This window comes from Scyliorhinus canicula, chromosome 9 (genome assembly GCF_902713615.1).
Source record: "Scyliorhinus canicula chromosome 9, sScyCan1.1, whole genome shotgun sequence".
Taxonomy (NCBI): domain Eukaryota; kingdom Metazoa; phylum Chordata; class Chondrichthyes; order Carcharhiniformes; family Scyliorhinidae; genus Scyliorhinus; species Scyliorhinus canicula.
The window spans coordinates 175,245,165-175,265,604 of NC_052154.1; the positions used below are offsets into that span (position 1 = coordinate 175,245,165).

Consider the following 20,440-nt stretch of genomic DNA (forward strand, 5'->3'; position numbering starts at 1 on the left):
CATTGGTGAGACCGCACAGGTTTGGTCCCCTTATTTGAGGAAAGATGTAGTGGCATGGGAGGCAGTTCAGAGGAGTTTCACTAGATTGATTGCAGAGATGAGGGGTTTGTCGTATGAGGAGGGATTGAATAGTTTCGGCCTGTACTCTCTAGAGTTTAGAAGAATGAGGGGAGATCAAATCGAGATTATACAAGATGATAAATGGTATGGATAAAGTAGACATAGAGCAGATGCTTCCTCTTGTGGGGCATTCTAAAACGAGAGGTCAGAATCTTAGAATACGAAGTAACAAATTTAATACAGATTTGAGGAGAAACTACTCCCAAAAGGTTGTGAATCTGTGAAATTCGCTACACTAGAATGCAGTGGATGCAGGGACAGTGAGTAAATTTAAAGAGGAGTTTAAAAGATTTTAATTGATTGAAGGGGTATGGAGAACAGGCAGGACAGTGGAGTTGAGGCCAGAATGGGATCAGCCATGATCACATTGAGGGTGTTGGTCTCGGGAGGCTAAATTGCCTACTCTTGCTCCTAGGTCATGTGTTGTAGGGAGGAGATGCTCTGGCTGATTTCGCAATCCAGCTCATGGTCTGTAGCATTGTAGCTAGCAGATGAGGAACATATCAGCCATGATAGAATGGCAGAGCAGATTCGCTGGGCCGAATGGCCTAATTTTGCTCCTATATGTGATGAACTTATGATCCCGGGTGGCCTACGATTGGACCTCTCTCCATAAATTATTTTGGTGATCTGCTCAATACGATGAAGGCTGACCTGGGAGATGGGAAAACCGCACGCTGACCTTGGCGCGGGAAGGGTTCAGTCAGTAAATATGAATATCCTCCCAAGGTTTTTATTTTTGTTTCAGTGCCTTCCAATTTATATGGGCGGCACGGTAGCACTGTGGTTAGCACTGTCGCTTCACAGGTTTGATTCCTGGCTTGGGTCACTGTCTGTGTGGAGTCTGCACATTTTCCCCGTGTCTGCATGAGTTTCCTCTGGGTGCTCCGGTTTCCTCCCACAAGTCCCGAAAGACGTGCTGTTAGGTAATTTGGACATTCTGAATTCTCCCTCCATGTACCCGAACAGGCACCGAAATGTGACGACTAGTGGCTTTTCGCAGTAACTTTATTTGCTGCCAATTTGCACAAAACAAGAGTAATGTAATGTGATAAAGTAAATAATTGTTTTTTTTTCCCCCTGATGGTCACTGAGGGATGAATATCGACCAGGACATAGGGAGAACTTATTGAAACTACCAAAATCACGAGTTGAGAATTTCTATCGCTGTAAATTTAGCAACATTTACATATCGCATCTCCCTTCGTCCAAATTCTTTAGCTACTTCTTGTTTTCTTTATCTTGCTGTGCGCTCCTAGTGGTCAGAGGGGAGGGAGGTTACTCGCTTCTGTTAATATCACTAAGTGAAGAGTCTTGGGATTTTCTCTTCCTTCTTGAGAAGTCCCTGGTAGAAACTGGAAACTCAAGTCTTGACTTTAATGTTCCCCCATTGATGGGTTTGAAGTTGGGGTTGTGGGTGGAATGATTAGATCCAATGGCCCACTCACCCCTTCCCCCACTGCAGTTTTACCAGTGACAGGGGTGATTTTTAGCAGCCTCCTCACCTTTTGGCTCGGTGAGTTCCTAAAGTGAATAATTAATGCCACCACCACCATTGGGATTCAACCAGTGTCATGTGCAGTTTTTTTTAATATGTATAGATTATTTCCATTTATCTTAACCCTTAATTCTGCAATTGTCTGACTCAACTTAAACTCAACAAAATCCAATAAATCATTTGCTTCGAACAAGACGTAGCCATAAGGCAAGATGGACTCCGAGTAGTAAATTAAAAGAGAAATTTTATTTTAAAAAGGAAAAAGTTTACTCAACATAAAATAGACTTTACAGCTTCAAACAAGTTATCAGATCTCTGAAAAGTAAGGTTATCATCCTGCTCCTTCACTGACAGCAATCCTTTCAAATTCTGCCTCGGGAGCATCCAGTACCTGACTAGCTGGCAAAGGTGTCTTCAAAGCTTTTCCTTTTAGGCCCTAAACTATTAATACCTCATCTCAGAGCATTTCTGTGAAGTTTCATAATTGGTTAATTTAAATTTTTGGTTTGTTTTAATTGGAGTTTGACAACTCACGTACCATAATCTCTTTAAAGGACAATATTTATTTTGCACTGTTTTATGTTATCTGATTTCACACAGTTGTCGATTGTGCATTTGGTCATGGCGTTTGCTGAGCTTAGCACAACAGATCTGATTGATACTCATCCAAAGCAGACATATCAAAATGGTATTTAAAATTATACGGTCTTAAATCCAGCTTTAATATAACTACTTGATGAATTACTATTTCTTCAATTACAACTTGGAAAAAAAAATTCAAGATGGTGCCGGAGTGAGCCGACTTTTTGCAAGCTGTGCCCATCATATCCTCTAATTCTATCTTTTACTCTCGTTCTATATTCTGCAGTCTCTCCTTCCTTCCCTATGTATGGTATGCATTGTTTGTACAGCATGCAAGAAACAATACTTTTCACTGTATACCAATACATGTGACAATAATAAATCAGATCAACTTAACTGAGCTACACTAGTCAATTAGCAGTTTCTGGCTGGTTCCTAATTATGTAATAACAATTAATACATGCGAGTGATTATAAAATACAGAATACAAAATGGCTTCTGATTTCAACTGTTAGCACTAAATGGCATTTTGACTTTGTTAGCTTATTACAATAAATATAACATGACATTTATTTTAAAATTGTTGAGTTACACTAAAAGCTGGTATCCAGGCATACTTACGCAGGACAGGCCAAGACAAGTGCCCAATCCGACTGTCTCTGCTTGTGGGCTAGTGGTGGGTGGACTGGTGGTGGGGTTCCTCCTTAACTGTTAAATTAGGTTTCCCTCCCCCCCCTGGATTTAACAGACATCACAATACCACCCCCCCCCCCACTGGCTTTTTAGTTGGGCGGGAACTGCATACCTGCACCACCTTGTTAAATCTAGCCGATTGACTGCGTGTCTTACAGATGTAAACTAGCAGACAATTAGTCAATACCATAATGTACTAATATACCACTGCAATGTTCCACAATGCAATATACCTCAATGAAACAATGTGGAATATTTCCTCTCTACTACATATAATAAAACTGGAAACCTATTTACTAAGAACGAGTTTATTATACATAGGCAGGGGCACAGAGGAAACCTTCCCTGATTACATTTAAAACAATAATACATTTGTTAAAGCATCTATTGTACAAGTAAATAATTTCTTTGTGGTTACTCTATTATTTTGTAAAAGGAACTGATGTCATAATTTTACAGGAAAAGTAATGTTGCCGCCTACTTTACTGAAAACATTTTTGGACATAACACCGGGTAGAATTATGTAAGCTTCTCTATTCTTTTTAATTCTTCCCCTTCTGTCTCAATTTCAATATCAAATAGGCTGACATGTTTATCAAATTGTGTTTCGCTCAATTCATGTCATGTTAAATCAAGACACAAGTGCAGGTACAGCGACTTAAAACAGGCAACCACATGACTGAGACCATGCCGAATATAAGATGTTGCCGGATTTCAGGTTGAAGAGTTTGGGCCACAGGCACCAAGCCAGGTCGGGTGGGGTCAGCAGCTGCTCAGAGTGCAGAATAGACCAGCGTGCAAGCGGCAAAGGGAATGGCTAGTCAGATGCCACACTGCACCAAGGCAGTGCCAATGCAGTGCCTGGACAGGTGATGTAGGAAATCTTTTTTTATTTTACGCAATTAAAACTGATGCATGGTACATTCTAAAAACGTCCACTTCTCAGACAACTCTGGGTTTTGAGCAGCCAGATTTGAGACACCATTAAACTTTAGTTTTCTTCTCAACTACAGTATTTTTTTTTTTTAAATTGCCATGGCCATTAACTAAATATATAGAACCTGGCATTAAATCTCACTGTTCTGATCTATGCAATATAACCACTGTTGACTTTTGACCAAATAGATGATACAACTAAGAATTGACAGTGAATTAAATTGTGACAATGAACCTTTACAAACGTTCACAGTGCAAAACTGTCCTCTGAGTTTAATTTCAGGATTGATTTAAAATCATGCCAAAACAAATTGCCAATTGGTCAGTAGGATTTCAATTCCACTTAATACTGAGACCACAGATGTGGCTGGGTTCAGTTTCAATGTATTAGCATCACCCTTTTTACATTTATCTCTGAAAACATAGATACACCCATTGCAACTAGCAATCTTCCAGAGAGATGGTACACGACTCCAAACCTCTGGGAAACGAAGTCTGGTGAAGCTGTCAAGCAATGGATTGTAACAGACCAAAGAATCGCCCTCAGCGACAATAAAAATCAGGTCCTTGTGAATAGCAGCGTGCATACGGCCTGCAAAGGGGAGGAGGTATGACTTTAACTGGCATGTTCTGGACTGTGTGTCATAACACTGGATGAGGCGCGATGGTTTGGTAAAGAAATCCAGGTCATTCTCCTCCCCACCCAGAAGGTAAATCGTTCCATTCAGGTTAACACCAGCAGCACAAGATACCGCAGTGTCCAGCTGATTGGTTTCAACCCACACATTATCACAGACCACATAATAAATGACAGCGCTGGAAAGTGTATCCTGCAGGGTTTTCCCACCCAGTGAATAAATGGCATCCTCACTTGGCACTGATACCAGCGTGTGCTGAAGGCGATCTCTTGGCAATGATGCACACTGTTCCCAGTCCATTGTCCCCATGTTGCACTTCCACATTCGCCGTGGGATGGGGCCACCCACCACATACAGGTCACTGCCATGTTTGCATGCTGCCGTGATCTGCTGACGCAATCGATTTTGTCCGCTGACACTGATGGCATCGTCATCACAATGCAAAGAAACTGCCAATGAGTGGGTCCGTGTATCTTCCTTTCCAATCAGATAAATATGAACAATCTCACCAATTTCCTGTTTGGGACACAAAATAAATGAAAAACCAGATGAACAACGATGGCAGTGTTCCTTTAGATGACAATCCTGAAATGAATACAATAAGCTACAGAGCTGTGACATTATCGGGAGCACTCAAACAGACTATCTTTAGACAAGATGACTGAAGTGCTCGCTACGACTTTCCTTTGCATCATTGGAAGCAGTTTCTATTGCGAGTTGAGTGTAAACCAAAAATGGCTCCCTCCTTTCCGGGCAACACGGTAGCACAAGTGGATAGCACTGTGGCTTCACAGCGCCAGGGTCTCGAGTTTTATTCCCCATTGGGTCACTGTCTGTGCGGAGTCTGCACGTTCACCTCATGTCTGCGTGGGTTTCCTCCGGGTGCTCTGGTTTCCTCCCACAGTCCAAAGACGTGCAGGTTAGGTGGATTGGACATGATAAATTGCCCTTAGTGACCAAAAAGGTTAGGAGGGGTTACGGGGATAGGGTGGGTCGGTGCAGACTCAATGGGCCGAATGGCCTCCTTCTGCACTGAATGTTCTATGTTCTTTTGATAATTTTCTGTACAAACCACTGTATCCGCAATTGAAGCAGCAAAACAACTTTACCGTCCCCTCTAAACAATACGTGAATGAGGTTTCCCCAAAATCCGTGAATTACCTACAATTTCTGTTTTGGTTAGTTAATAAAACAGCCCATCATTAAATCACTGCCGTCAATGTCCAGGTTGCATCTGATCATGATTAAACCTTTTAGGGGAGTAGTGTCTAACTTCTGGGATTGGCAGCTATGCTGGTCTCATCACTTATCCAGACGATACACTCCACTCAATGAAGCTCTATTGTCAGAGATGTTTTGTGCCTCCTCCTGCTTCAGCTTTGCTGTAATTATGGTCGTTCAAGCTTCGGTGCTCCATGATATACTCAGACCATGATCCTTAATTATTTTTCCATCAGTGAACTTGGTAAAAAAGAGATAAATGCGGAGGGGAAAAACAATGTTCTAGCCTGTAAATGTTAAAACTGTGGTTTAGATATTGAGCTTAGAGTTCCTTTTTTGTTTAGGGATAGGTTTGTTCAAAGTAGGTTTTAGTTTGTGAATGCCTTTCTTCTATTTGTATGCGTATTTGGGTGTGGTAGTGTCTGAGGGCGAGGACAAGGGGGTGAGGGTAGTTTGCTGACGGTGCCTTCAATTTTTCTTTCTGATTTGGTTTGGCAGCCATCTTTGGTGAGCCTGGTTGATGTACCTTTTGTGTTTCTGTTGGGAGAGAGCTCTTGGTGGAAATGGCTGATACCGGATTGAGGGGAGGTGGAAGACCCCAATTCATTTGGTCACCCAGAATGTCAGGATGTTCAATGGCCCAGTGAAAAGGTTGAAAGTATTTGCTCACTGTAAGAGTTTAAATTCTGAAGTGGAGTTTTTGCAATGGACTCATTTGTAGATCAGGGACCAGACAAGGCTGCGGATAGAGTGGATGGGATGGCAGGGCTTCGATGGCAGGGCCAGGGGTGCGGCAATATTAATAAAAGGGTTCATTTTTCTGCTGCTAAGGTCTTGGATGAGCTCAATGGCAGGCACGTCATTGTCTGTGGCTCTCTGGCGAGAACTCTGGTTAATATCTATTCCAAACTGGGATGATGCGAATTTTATTAATTATCTGATGGATTTGCATCAACTTATTTTGGGTGGGGACTTAAATTGTGTCCTGAATCCTAGTCTGTACCAAGTCCAAATCTCTGACTCCATCAGGGGTTGCCAGAATGGTTATTGTGGTGTTGTTTTTCATGGAATAGATGGGGGAGGGGGGGGGGGGGGGGGGGGGGGGAGAGCTTTTTGCACCCAGGTGCCAAAGATTTTTGACTTTTCTCACATGTGCAGATCAATTTTTTTGTGGTAGATTGGGTGTCTCCTCCCTTCTGTGGTGGCTGCTGAGTACTCAGAGAATGAGATTCAGACTATGCCCTGCAGTTTGTGGACTTGGCACTGGAATCAGGTCCCTCCCAGCGTCCACCATGGAGGCTGGACACATTAGCAGACAAGAAATTTTATGAAAGCGTTTCCACTGCCATTGGGAATATATAAAATTGAATAAAAGTGAGTTAATCTCACCTTCTATGCTATGGGTAGCCCTCAGGGAGCAGATTATCTCCTATAATGTACAAGTGGTGAAGACAGCGAAGGCAGAGCAGCAGAGGCTGGTGGACTCCATTATTGGGATGGACCACCAATACTTACTTGCCCCCACTCAGAGTTGTTGGCAAGTAGGAATAAACTCCAGACTCAATTTGAGCTATTGTCAATAGACAGAGCAGTGGGCCAGCTGCAACACTCGAGGGATATGTTTTATGAATACGAGGAGAAGGCCTGGCACCTCTTCGCTTACCAGCTGAAGCGACAGGCAGCTTCCCGGGAGATCGTACAGGTAGATAACTTGAGCAGCAGCCTGGTTTCCGCCCCACCTCAGGTTCATACGGCTTTTGAATCGTTCTATCGGGGTCTCTATAGATTAGAACCTCCGGCTGAGGGATCGGTCATAACTGACTTTTGTGGGCAGCACGGTGGCGCAGTGGGTTAGCCCTGCTGCCTCACAGCGCCGAGGTCCCAGGTTCGATCCTGGCTCTGGGTCACTGTCCGTGTGGAGTTTGCACATCTCCCCGTGTTTGCGTGGGTTTCACCCCACAACCCAAAAATGTGCAGGCTAGGTGGATTGGCCACACTAAATTGCCCCTTAATTGAAAAAAATGAATTGAGTACACTAAATTAAATTTAAAAAATAACTGACTTTTGGGCAGCTTATCCATCCCAGCTGTGGAAGGGCAGAGGAGCGATGACGGAATCCCCGTCGGAGCCGGAGGAAATCAAGAAATGCATTAGGTTGATGCAGATTGGTAAAGCCCTTGGCCCAGATGGCTCCCCATCGAATTTTATATGAGGTTTGCAGAGCCTTTAATTCTAGATATATTTAATGATTTCTTATCCCGGGGTTTGTTGCCCTCTACCCTCACACAGGCTTCTATCTCCTTGATTCTCAAGAAAAACAAAGACCCAACAGAGTGTGGGTCGTATCACCATATCTCATGCTTAAATGCGGGTGTTAAGTTACTCGCCAAAGTGCGGCAGGAGGTGATCTTGGAGGATCGGACAGGCTTTGTTAAGGGTGGGCAATTGTTGGCCAATATACGTTGCTTGCTAAACATTGTCCTTTTCCCGTCCTTGGTGCTTGTTTGCCCAGATGCCGAAAGGCATTTGATAGGAGTGCAACGGGAATATCTGTTTGAGATTCTTGGGCAGTTTGGATTTGGACACAAGTTATCTCCTGGATGAGACGACTGCTGAGGGCCCCCAATACTAGTGATTATATGAATGCTCTGAGCTCCGGCTACTTCCCGTTGAATAGGAGCACAAGGCAGAGGTATCCACTGTCTTCGCTCCTGTTTGCTTTGGCAATAGAACCGCTTGCTATAGTGCTGAGGTCCTCTATTAAGTGGAGGAGGATATATCGGAGAGGGGTGGAGCTTCGGGTGTCCCTTTACACGGAGGACATACGTCTCGCTATTACAGGCCCAGTACCCTCTATGGAGAGGTTAATGAAGCTGCTGAGGAGTTTTGACTCCTTCTCTGGGTGCATGTGAACTTGGACAAGAGTGAATGTTCCACGGTCAACCCCCGGGAAGGAGAGCCCACTGGAGGCGCTACCTTTTTGCCTTGCCAAGACTAACTTTCATTATCTGGGGATCCGTGTGGCCCCAGACTTAGATGTAGGGTAACCCCCCCCTGTCCTTGGCAGGCAGGGTTCAGACTATTAAAATGAACGTACTCCCAAGATTTTTTATTTGTTTTTCAATGTTTCTCCATTTTCTCACCAAGTCCTTTTTTGTCAAAGTCAATAAATTAATGTCCTCCTTTATTTGGGCGGTAAGATTCCAAGGATCCATGGGGGTTTGCTCCAAAGAGATAGGCAGTCAGGGGCTTGGCTCTGCCCAATTTGTTTTATTATTGGATAGCCAATATTCAGAAAATATTGATCTGGGTCCCACATGGGGACAAATTCAAGCAAGTTCCTGCACTGTTTCTAGCCTTGGTACAATAGTTACTGCATCATTGCCTTTCACTTCAGTAAAGTTTCCCCCGAATCCAGTTGTGGTGTCCACCCTGAGAATTTGGAAGCAGTTCAGACAGCATTTTCAGCTCTGTTCCCTGCCTTTGCTAGCCTCCATCTGCAACAACCACCTTTTCATGCCAGCGGGTTTGGACTCAACATTTAGGTCATGGGAGGGGAAGGGGTTGCTGAGGTCTGGAGTTGGCAGAGAAATTCCAATTCTCTGGTTCCAGTCTTTTCAGATACTTTCAGATTCACGATTTTCCACACAAAGCTTTTCCCTCCTTTCCCTTGCCACCCTCTTCCCTGTTGAAAAGAATTTTATCTTTGGCCGGGTCTGATGAGGTGTTTATTTCAGACATATATGGCCATATGCTCTCAGTGGAGTTAGCTCCGTTGAGTGAGGTGGGGATGAAATGGGAGGGTGAATTGGGTCCCATTCTGGATGGTGAGGGATGGAGTGAGGCCCTTCACAAGGTCGAATCCACTTCTTCATGTGCTTGGCTAAGTCTGATCCAATTCAAGGTGGTGCACAGGGCACATCTGACTAAAGCGAGGATGAGCGGAATTGTCTCTGGGGTCACTTTCAGCTGTTCGGGGCTTCGTTTAATTTTTGAGGGTTAAGTTAATAGCACTTTTGCTTTTTAGTCTTGTTCGTTTATTGTGTAACTTTGTGTTGTATGATTTTGTTTATTATGGAAAATTTTTAATAAACAGATTTTTTTTAAAAGTGTGATTTCAAAAAAGTATTCTCAAGAAATAAGCAACATGGGTGAGGTTGAATTTATTGCCCATCCCACTTGACTTGAAGTGGTGAGTCCTATCCTGATGGTGAGGGTCCTCCCAAAATGATATTGGATAAAGAATTTGAGGATGTTGCCTCAGAAACGATGTTGGATCAGCAAGATATTTTGGTTTCTGACATGGAGGAGGATTTGGAGGGAAGAGTGTTCTTGTTCTCAGTGGTAGAGAGGGAGGTGTTGTCAAAATAACTTCAGTGAATTACTTTTTCATGTATTCTTTCATGGGACTGTTGCCCATCTCCAATTGCCCCTGAACTGAATGACTTGAGAGGCTGTTTCAGAGGGGCAGTTAAGAATTAACCACATTGCTGTGCGTCTAGAGTCACCATTAGGCCAGACTAGGTAAGATCGGCAGATTTCCGTCCCTAAAAGAAAATTAGTGAACCAGAGGTTTTCTACAACAATCAGCGGTGATCCCCCTCAGAGGATATTGGCAATGGTTGTGATCTTGAAGGCCAAGGGTAAATGTTTGGGCATTCATAATAAGAATCTTATTAGTGTCACAAGTAGGCTTACATTTACACTGCAATGAAGTTACTGTGAAAATTCCCTAATCGCCACATTCCGACGCCTGTTCAGGTACACTTAGGGAGAATTCAGACTGTCCAATTCACCTAACAAGCACTTCTTTCAGGCCTTTTGGGAGGAAACCCACTCAGACGCAGGAAGAAGGTGCAAATTCCACAGACAGTGACGAAGCTGGGAATCGAACCCACGTCCCTGGTGCTGTGAAGCAACAGTGTTGATCACTGTTGTTCAAAATAGCCATTTCTTGCACTTATGTGACGTACATGTTACCTGCCATTTGCTGCCCTGGTATTATCCAGACCTTGCTATGATCATATGAATTTGGGGCAGGAGATGACCATGCAGCTAGCTCTTCCAACCTGCTCTGCCAATTCAGTAAGAACGTGGCTGATCTGACTGTAGCCCAATCACCACTTCCTGGCCTGTCCCCCATAAACCTTGTAAATAGGGATCTTTAAGAAATTGGAGTTTATTTTGAATTGTATAGAATGCTCATGGAACTATGAGGCACAATATTCAATTATCTCCCTCTCTCTTTCTCTGAATAAAACATGAACAATCCTTAGTCAGGGACCAAAACAAGATAGAGATAAAGGCCACACAGATTGTGCTCCCCGCATTGAAGTCACTAGACTCCACAAATATTTCTGAACCAATAACAGGAAGTATCCTGGTGCCATGTGCACTGCCTTTATCTAGCAAATAAAAACTGATCTCAAGCCAGGGTGAAGGTGGACGGGGGAAGTGACCACGCTGGCATCTTGGGTACTCGTTCTGTTGCCATTGGTCAGAATGGTTTGAACAGATGAATGGCACTGGGTGATTTACTAGCCCCCACAAATAGGGTATTTCCAGCGGGTGCTCATAAGGATAGGGTCCAGCCCGAGGTTGGAAGAAGATAAAGAGTTCCCCAATATCCCAGCCAGGTTGAGGGGGAAAAGAACAGAGATAGAGAAGAAGATTGCCTTTGGCAGACAGTGAAAGACTGAGAGAGTCTGAAACTCAAGGGCGGCACAGCAGCACAGTGGTTAGCACTGTTGCTTCACAGTGCCGGGGACCCGCGTTTGATTCCCGGCTTGGGTCACTGTCTGTGCGGAGCCTGCATGTTCTCCCCGTGTCTGCGTGGGTTTCCTCCCACAGGTCCCAAATTGGACATTCTGAATTCTCTCTCAGTGTACCCGAACAGACGGGGAGTGTGGCGACGAGGGGATTTTCACAGTAACTTCATTGTAGTATTAATATAAGCCTACTTATGACACTAATAAGTATTATTATTATTTTGGGTTTCAGAAATCAGCAGGATCCATTTGTTCATCTTCTGAGAGCAAAATGATGTTATCACAAGCTATGGAGAACAGACACCAACCATTCAGCCTCTCCACTGTCATGGGTTTATAATTTTCTTGTCTATTTAGTTAATGCATTACATCTAAACTGTTATCTCTTCAATAAACTACCTTATAATTACTTACAAATACTCGATTGCCTATCTTAGGAATCTGTGGATCCTGAACCTGAAATCTTAAACCTTGTCGATCAAATATCTGCCTAATTATCTTTTTACCTCTCTCCTTTAGGCATCACAGTTGTCTTTGCCTCAGTGAATTTCTATAATAATCTTTATTGGCACAAGTAGGCTTACATTAACACTGCAGTGAAGTTACCGTGCTCTACATTCTCCCAAAAATTTACATGGGAAGAGTATTTCTGTACTCCAGCTGGATTGGTTTGAATATTAAGATTATGTCCCCTCGTTCTGATTTCTTTACCAGAGGAATGCTTTATTCTCCTATCTTCTCCATTAGTTCTGGATAATATTACTCGTTTTAGATCTGTTCTGACTTTATAAAAGTTGAGGCCTAAAAATTGTGCTTTAAGTGCACAACCCACCAAGGAGTTAAAGCATAATACATGGCCCTGGACCTCTCCTAAGCAATGATTACATCCACTGTTTTTGAAGTCTGCACGGGTAATAGAAAGATGAAAGATTGGCATTTGTGTAGTGTCTTACACAACCTCACAATGTCAAAAAGCACATTGCAGCAAATTAAGTACTTTTGAAATCTAGTCACTGTAATGTAGGAAACACAGCAGCCAATTTATACACAGCAAGATCCCAAGATAAATGACAAAATTATCTGTTTTAGGAATGTTGTATGAGGAATATATTGCAGGCTACGTCTTGGCCACCACAGCTAGAAGACACAAGCTTAGTTCCTTTCCCCATCATATTCGAGAAGTTTTCTGGGCAGTTCTATTATTGGACAGGTTGCTGCAGAGACTGAACACTGTGGAATTGTTCGCAAACAGTCCTGATCATTATGATGGATGGAAGGATCACTTGATGAAGCAGTGGGAGATGGTTGGGCTGAGGACACTTCCCAGAGGAATTCCTGCCACGATGATCTGAAGCTCAAAATGTGATTTCTCCATGTGGGAATGTTGTAATATTTAGAATTCTGCAATTCTACTGACCCAACATTAAATCATCTGATTAACGATTCTCAATGTTTGGAACAATTTGGAATAAAATTTGAATTTTTGTTCGGGATAACAGCTAAAACTCTACAAAACTCTTCCATTTCACACCCACAGGGCACTTTAGTTTCAGAGGATGATGTATTGGTGGAACATGTACACTGGCTAATTTTGAGGTAACGTACCTTTAAACTGGATGTCAGGTTCTCAGAGTATTGTGCTCGCTCTTCCTTGTCATGGTCTATCCAAGTTTCTATGGCTTTGACGGGTTTCTGAGAGCTGGGAACACCATCTACAATATCATGAAAGAAAAGATTATTTTTAGTTCCCTAGCATCATTTTTCTACAATCCAGACTGTGCTGATTTTTGCTTATTTGGCGGCAGTATGTTACAGTTGACTTTGGGTCCTGTAGACACACTTTTACAGGCGTGTTGTCGTCTGGAGCTATGAACAGCGATGGTAGAGACTCCAATCTATTGGCTGGCAAGGAATCTCTCCCGCTGTTACCACCTGCCATTGGGGTGTGTTGGACGGATTTGCAGGTTGACAATCAATCCGTTTGATCACATTACAAATGCACAAATCTTTGACCACCAGGTCCTGGGTGGGACTCGAATCTGGAGCTTTTGGCTCAAAGGCAGGGACGCACCACATGCCTCCTCACTACCCCGTTTGTGTGTGTAAATAGTACAAACAACAAAGGAGGTTTGCTCGTTCCAACATTTGTGTCGGTATTGATTTAGGTTAAGACCTCAACATCATTTCATGTCAATCGGGGTATCACCGCGACCCCCTCAGTCTACAAACTTAACCATGGGCAGCATATCAGGCAGTGACCACTTTCAGTACTGCTCAAAGGGATCATTAGCTGCAGTAAGAGAATACTTGAAACAGGTCTCGTACTCATTTTTTTCTTCCTTACTTTCAGAGTTTTGAGCGTTAGGTACATCAATCCCACTGATGTTTGCAGCTCTCTATTTCAGAGTACTGCCACTAGCCCATAATCACTGCCACCTAGAAGCAGTGTGATTCTGGCTGGCAGCTTGTCTATTCAATGCGGATGAGGCCTGACTATTAAAATCCAGTGGGTCTACTTCCGGTTTTCCTGCCCATCACTTGTCATAATCTGATGGGAAAGTAAATCATCCTCATTGTCTCATTTATGCACCCCGTTGCTGGTCTAAGTCCAAGGAAAAAAGTCATGGCTCTTGTCTTTATGTAAAAGACCTGTGCTCTCTTTAACCAACATTTTGAACTGATTACTTCATTATATTAATGTTGATTAATCTCTTACCAAGTGGCGTATTCTCTTGTTGAGAAATTAATCTAAAACAGTGCAATAAAATAATCACCAATTCAAAATATTAGTTATGGGAAGGACTGGTTTAAATTTGGAGGTGGGGAAGCTTCTAGAAATAATTCGAACGGGCTACACATCCACTTCTGCTCACTGGCTCAGGGTTCACCCCGAACTCTAAAATTCAGGCCAACATTTCCTAATATAACAAAGATTGTTTCTTCTTTGAGAAAGTCTACACAATTATCTGTCAAGGCAAAGAATGTTCCCTCCAAAGCAAACGTTATCTTGGCTGAGAGCTTAGATACTACAAAGGGACCTTGTACAATTTACTGACAAGTAATAACAGAAAATGCAGTAAATACTCAGCAGGTCAGGCTGCGTCTGTGGAGAAAGAAATAGAGTTAATGTTTCAGGTCTATGACTTTTCATCTGAAACATTAACTCTGTTTCTCTCTCCACAGATGCTGCCTAACCTGCTATTTCCAGCATTTGCAGTTTTTATTTCACATTTCCAGTGTCCACAGTGTCTTGCTTTTCATTTGCAAGTAATGATCTTTCCAGAAGTTCCCCTGCTAGAAAGAATTAAAAAGGTTTCTCAAGTAAAATCAAGCAGAAAAAAACAGTATACCTTTAATGATGTCGGTGAACAATCTTACAGGTAGTTTCACAAAATCTTCTGTCTTGTGAAGCTGCGACAGGTGCGTTTTTGCACATTGTTTTGCTGCTGTGTAAAGTTTCTGGTCACTGTGCTGATCGGCTAACCACATGACCTGTAAACAGTTCCTGATGTCAACTGTCCGAGCCAGGAACCGAGAGCATTCTTCAAAAAGTGAGGTCAACTGGTACATGTCTGCCACCTCATACGTCTCCTGGAGATCTTCCACTCTCAATTTGACAGTGCCCCGGTAAATATAGTCCACGAGGAGCTGGAAAACACTTGCATTCACATCTTTCAGTTCTATAACATTATTATGAGCCTCCTTCAAATTCGAGGTGAACATGGAACGGAAGAAACAGCTCTGAGCAGAGAGCACAAGCCGATGGAGCTGAAATTCTTTCCCTTCCACAGAGATGGTAACGTCGGCAAACAGCCTGTCTTCAAGGCACAGATCCATAATACTCTGAGCAACCCGTGCAGAATGGAATCTGTCTGTGAAGGTATAGCTCATGAAGTAACTCTCGTCTGTTGTACCTGCAATGGTGGCACCTCCTGCTTCACCACTTGGCTCCATTTCACGATTGGTAAAACCAGGACCTAAGGGAACAATTTCATTTTAAAAGTTTATGTCACTTTCAATCTTCTTTGTATTTTTATTATATATTGAGAAACTTCACCATCTTACTGGATCAGTACACACGTAAAGTTAGTAATCCCTTTTCCCAATATGCACCTGTCAAGAGATAAAATAAAATCATGAATATTGCACGTCGCCAAAAATACAAAGTTGCAATGCCTTGCCTGGATGTAAATACTTACAACCGGGATTAAATCTGTGGACAAACATTTCAGCTAATCATAGTGGTATTAGGCGGCAGGAACACATGTAGCAATGGCACTCATACTATCCCTCAGTCTCTCTCTTCAGCAGCAGTGACTATCTCAATCTCAAAGCTGGATGTCTGCAGCACCATTTCAGCCAAGGTATCACTTAGTGCTTTAACAAAAAACATTTCTTCCTTTCAGGTGTCAGGGATCACAAGCTTCAACAACTCTTAGATTCCTGGGAATGCTCTGCTTTCCTCTGACTCCATCTCTTCACTCCGCAGTGTACTTCCTATTTTCAGAAGTCTCCCTCCACCTGGCCCCTTACTCTCTCTTGATCTTTACATGGGGAACTGCCGGTGTGACATCAGCTATCTCAATTTTTCTCCTTTGCTCACTCATCCTAACTCACCTTTATCTGAATTCACAGCACTCTGGTTTGCTCAGGCCCAAGCTGCTGCTACTGTTTGAGATATTACCCCAACCTTAGGAAGGAATTTCAACTCAGTAACACATCTTCCTGAACTATAACCTCACATTTAACATCAAGCCAATCTTTTGCATCCTGTCACTGACCTCATCTCCTCTCTAAACGTTCTCTCCAGTCTTCAACCTCCCAGTTCCCCAAACACACGCAACCCACTTCTAGCTTCTTCACAAGATCCACAAATAGGGCTGCCCCGGTACATCTAAAATGTCAGCCTGTTCCTGCATGACTGAACACATTTCCTCCTCCCTTGACTTCTCCCTTTGTCCAGTCTCTTCCCACCTACACTGTGACTCTTCTGATACCCCACGTCATACTTCAACATCTTCTAGTTTCCTCATCCGAACAGCCTCTTCTTTGGTTTGGACCTCCGATCCCTCCACACCTCCGTCCCTCACGAGGACAGTCAGAGAGCTTGCTGTTTGTTCCAAAGACAGAGTCTCAATCAATTCCCATCCACAATTATCCTCCTCCTTCCGGCTGAGCTTGTACTCAATCTGAACAACTTCTCCTTCAACTCCATGCCCATCCTCCAAATAAAAGATGTTGCTATGGGAACCTATATGGGTTCCGGTCCTCTTGTGGAAGATTCCTTGTTCCAGTCCTTCTCAGGTTCCCTCCCGTATCTCTTTTCCTGGTACATTGATGACTCTGCTCTTGGCCTGACTTGGAAACTTCCAATTTCCACCCTTCCCTCACATGGTTCCTCTCCGACAATTCCCTTTCACAATTTTTCTGTCTCCATTTCTGGGAATAGGCTATGTAAAATATTAATTATAATCCCACTGACTCCCATAGTTACCTTGACTAACCTTCCTCACACACTGCTTCCTGTAAGGACTCAATTCTATTCTCCTAGTTTCTCCATCCTTGTTGCATTTGTTCTCACAATACCAATATCCATACCAGTGCTTCCAAAGTCTTTCTTTTTCCTTGACCGAGGATTCCCTCCACACTGTGGCTGACAGGATTCTCAACCCTATCCACCCCATTTCACCGTTTTCTCTCCCTCTCAGAATGATAAGGTTCCCCTTCCATCCCACCAGCCTTCAAATTCGACAAATCAATCTCTGCTATTACTGCCACCTCCAATATGAAGCCACCATCAAACTCATTATTCCCTCTCTTTTCAACCTTTACAATGGACTGTTCCCTCTGTGCTACTCTCGTCCACTCCTCAGTCACCCTCACCCATCACACGTTGCACTTAGAATCAGAGAATCCCTACAGTGCAGAGGGAGGCCATTCGGCCCATCAAGTCTGCACCGGTCCTTCGAAAGACCACCCTACTGCGGCCCAATCCCCCACCCTATTCTTACAACCTCACTCAAAGGGGCAATTTATCATGGGCCTAACCTAACCTGCACATCTTTGGACTGTGGGAGGAAACGGGAGCACCCGGAGGAAACCCAGCAGGCACAGGGAGAATGTGCAAACTCCACAGTCACCCGAAGTCGGAATTGAACCCGGGTCTCAGGCGCTGTGAGTCAGCAGTGCTGACCACTGCGCCACTCCAAATTTGGCAAGCACAACAATTTCATAAGCTAGTCACTGCCCCTGCTTTTCAGACAGCTATTGATGATGATTCTGCTCTTGCTGTTTACTCTCTCATTTGTTTCTTTCCCATGACCATCGCCCTAGGTCTTGCAGCATCATCCCTTCTGCCATTTCATCACTCCTGTTTTCCATCCAATCACACACCTCTCTGTTCTTTCCTTCCTTTGCCTCCTTCTCTGCCTTTGCATTTTTAGATCTATGACTTTTTTCGAGTTCTGATGAAACGTTAACTTTGTATTTCTCTCCACAGATGCTGCCTGAGCTGCTGAATATCTGCAGCATTTTGTGTTTCTACTTCCGATTTCTAGGAGCAGCAGTATTTTGATTTTGGAATCAAATCATGATTTGTTCACCAAACACACTGAGGTTTTAAAAGGAAAGGATAATTTGATAAATAGGATGAACTTCAGGCAAATTTGACATTTGGCAAAAGGACATCAAATTGAACGGCAGATAACAGGTAATATTGTTATGCAGAATAGTGGGAAAATAGTAATTTAAAGAATCTTTATCACATGATCATTTCATGATGACAGTCAAAAAGAACAGAAACTTTGCATTTCAATCTTTTAGGAGTGACATGAAAACAATCAGCCCCTTCAACATGTAGTTTTGTTATAGAGTCATAGACGTCGACAGCAGCCTGGGTGTCACATAAATTATGGTGCCAAAGTTGAACAATTATTTATTTTATGCGGACTTCTAAATTTGTCAAGTTGGACAGACTGTCAATCCCCTGAAACCCATCATTACCCATGGCTCTGTAAATCTTTCATATTTTCCATTAGGTTAAGATATGAATTAATTATTTTGTGTTGAAAAATTAGTTTTAAAAATCAATAGTTGTTCTCAGTTGAGTCATATTACTGTGATTGCCTTTCCTCTCAGATCCATGATAGGGTCCCCCTTGTTCTCACCATCCACCCCAACAGCCTCCATATTCCTCTGCCATTTCTGACATGGTGTCACAACCAAATACACCTTCCCTGCTATGCCCTCAAAGGTACCATTCCTTCAATGACACGCTGGCCCACTCCTCAATCATCTTCCACCTACCTTCCCATGCAATCGTAGCTGTACTACATGTCCCTTTAACCCCTCCATGCCTCACTGTCCCAGGCCTCAAGACACTCCTTAAAGCAAAGCAGTGACGGACTTGTACTTCTTTCAATTTAGTTTACTGTATTCACGGCTCACAACGTGGTCTCCTCTATACTGGGGAGATTACTTTGCGTAACTCCTCCCCTCAATCTGTAAAGGTGACTCTGAGCTTTTGCTCGCTTCACATTTTAATTTTCCACCTTGCTGCCACCGAGGGGAGGGGTATCTTTGAACTCTCAAGCGGCTATTGGATAGGCATATGAAGTGCACTAGAATGATTTGGAGTAGGTTGATTTGATCTTAGTTTCAGACTAGTTCGACACAACATCATGGGCCGAAGAGCCTGTACTGTGCTGTATAGTTCTATATGTTTCTAATAGAGTTGAATTGAAACTTGAGGAAGAGCACCTCATCTTTCAGTTAGGAACTTCACCATCTTCTGGTCTCAACATTGACTGCATTCACTGTGAAAGTTCCCTAGTTGAAGATCATGGATGGAAATCTGACCTTGTACCAACATTGAATTTAATGATTTCAGATTAGGAACATAAGAAATAGAAACAGAAGGAGGCCATTCAGCCCCTTGTGTCTGCTCCCGCATTCAATTAGATCACAGCTGATCTTCTACCTCAATACCATTCCTCACCGACCCCCGCCATCGCCTTGATATCTTTAATATGTTGAAATCTAGCGATTTATGTCTCAATAATCCAGTCTTTCCCTCTGGGACAGAGAATTCCTAACATTCACCATCCTCTAAGTGGAGAAACTCCTCTTTGCCTCTGTTTTGTTCCTATTCGGTGTCGCCTGGTTTAAATTGTGATCTCTGCCCACATTCTCTTTCCTGGTTTTATTTTGTTTTCTCTGTGTTTTGACGGCAGATGTTCATGGTTCTGTTATTAATCTGTCCAATCTTGTTTTTCTGCCTGGGCCACAGATCTGGAACCTCGACTCTCTTTCTCTGACTGACCGACTGAGTGTTTCACTGTTTTGTGGAATACTTTCTGCTCTTTCCTCGGGTTTTCAACATTTGAACCTTCTCTTTCCGCCCTTATTAAAATGTCAGATTTTAACTTCAGCTCTTTTCGATCCAGGGGAGGGGCTGCAACAGTAAAGCGATTCGATCCCGGAGTTAAAACTAAAGGCGCGATGCTCCGGCTGAGGGAGGAAACCCCGCAACAACCGGGGGAGATTCTCATCGTCCAAACCTCCCCTCAAACCCGCCACAGCTCACCTTCAAATCGCAGCCCGACACCGGGGGAGGAGATAGGGGCGGACACGGGGGGGAAGGATTTGGGGGGGCGGACACCGGGAAGGGATGGGGATGGGGGCGAACACCGGACACAGGGAAGGGGATGGGGGCGAACATCGGACACAGGGAAGGAGCGGACACCGGGGGGGAAGGATTTGAGGGGCGGACCCGGAAGGAGGGGGGAAGGATTTGGGGGGCGGACCAAGGGGGAAGGATTTGGGGGCGGACCAAGGGTGGAAGGATTTGGGGGGCGGACCAAGGGGGGGGGGAAGGATTTGGGGGGCGGACCAAGGGGGGGAAGGATTTGGGGGGCGGACCAAGGGGGGGGAAGGATTTGGGGGGCGGACCAAGAGGGGGGGGGGAAGGATGTGGGGGGCGGACC

At 43.7% G+C, this 20,440-nt stretch overlaps 1 protein-coding gene across 3 annotated transcripts; it reads right to left on the bottom strand.

Moving 5' to 3' along the window:
* Positions 1–1,845: 1,845 nt before the first annotated feature.
* On the bottom strand, positions 1,846–20,198 carry kbtbd4 (kelch repeat and BTB (POZ) domain containing 4). Of its 3 annotated transcripts, XM_038808252.1 has the most exons (5): positions 20,041–20,198; positions 15,522–15,569; positions 14,807–15,433; positions 13,062–13,168; positions 1,846–4,983 (listed from the first exon to the last, which is right to left on the bottom strand). In XM_038808252.1, the coding sequence occupies exons 3-5, from the start codon at positions 15,408–15,410 to the stop codon at positions 4,126–4,128; spliced, it is 1,569 nt and encodes a 522-aa protein (XP_038664180.1). In that variant the 5' UTR covers positions 15,411–15,433; positions 15,522–15,569; positions 20,041–20,198; the 3' UTR covers positions 1,846–4,125. The 3 variants fall into 3 exon arrangements, with proteins under 3 accessions (XP_038664180.1, XP_038664179.1, XP_038664181.1); XM_038808251.1 differs by lacking the exon at positions 15,522–15,569; XM_038808253.1 differs by lacking the exons at positions 15,522–15,569; positions 20,041–20,198 and adding an exon at positions 19,557–20,025.
* Between the last annotated feature and the right edge of the window lie 242 nt (positions 20,199–20,440).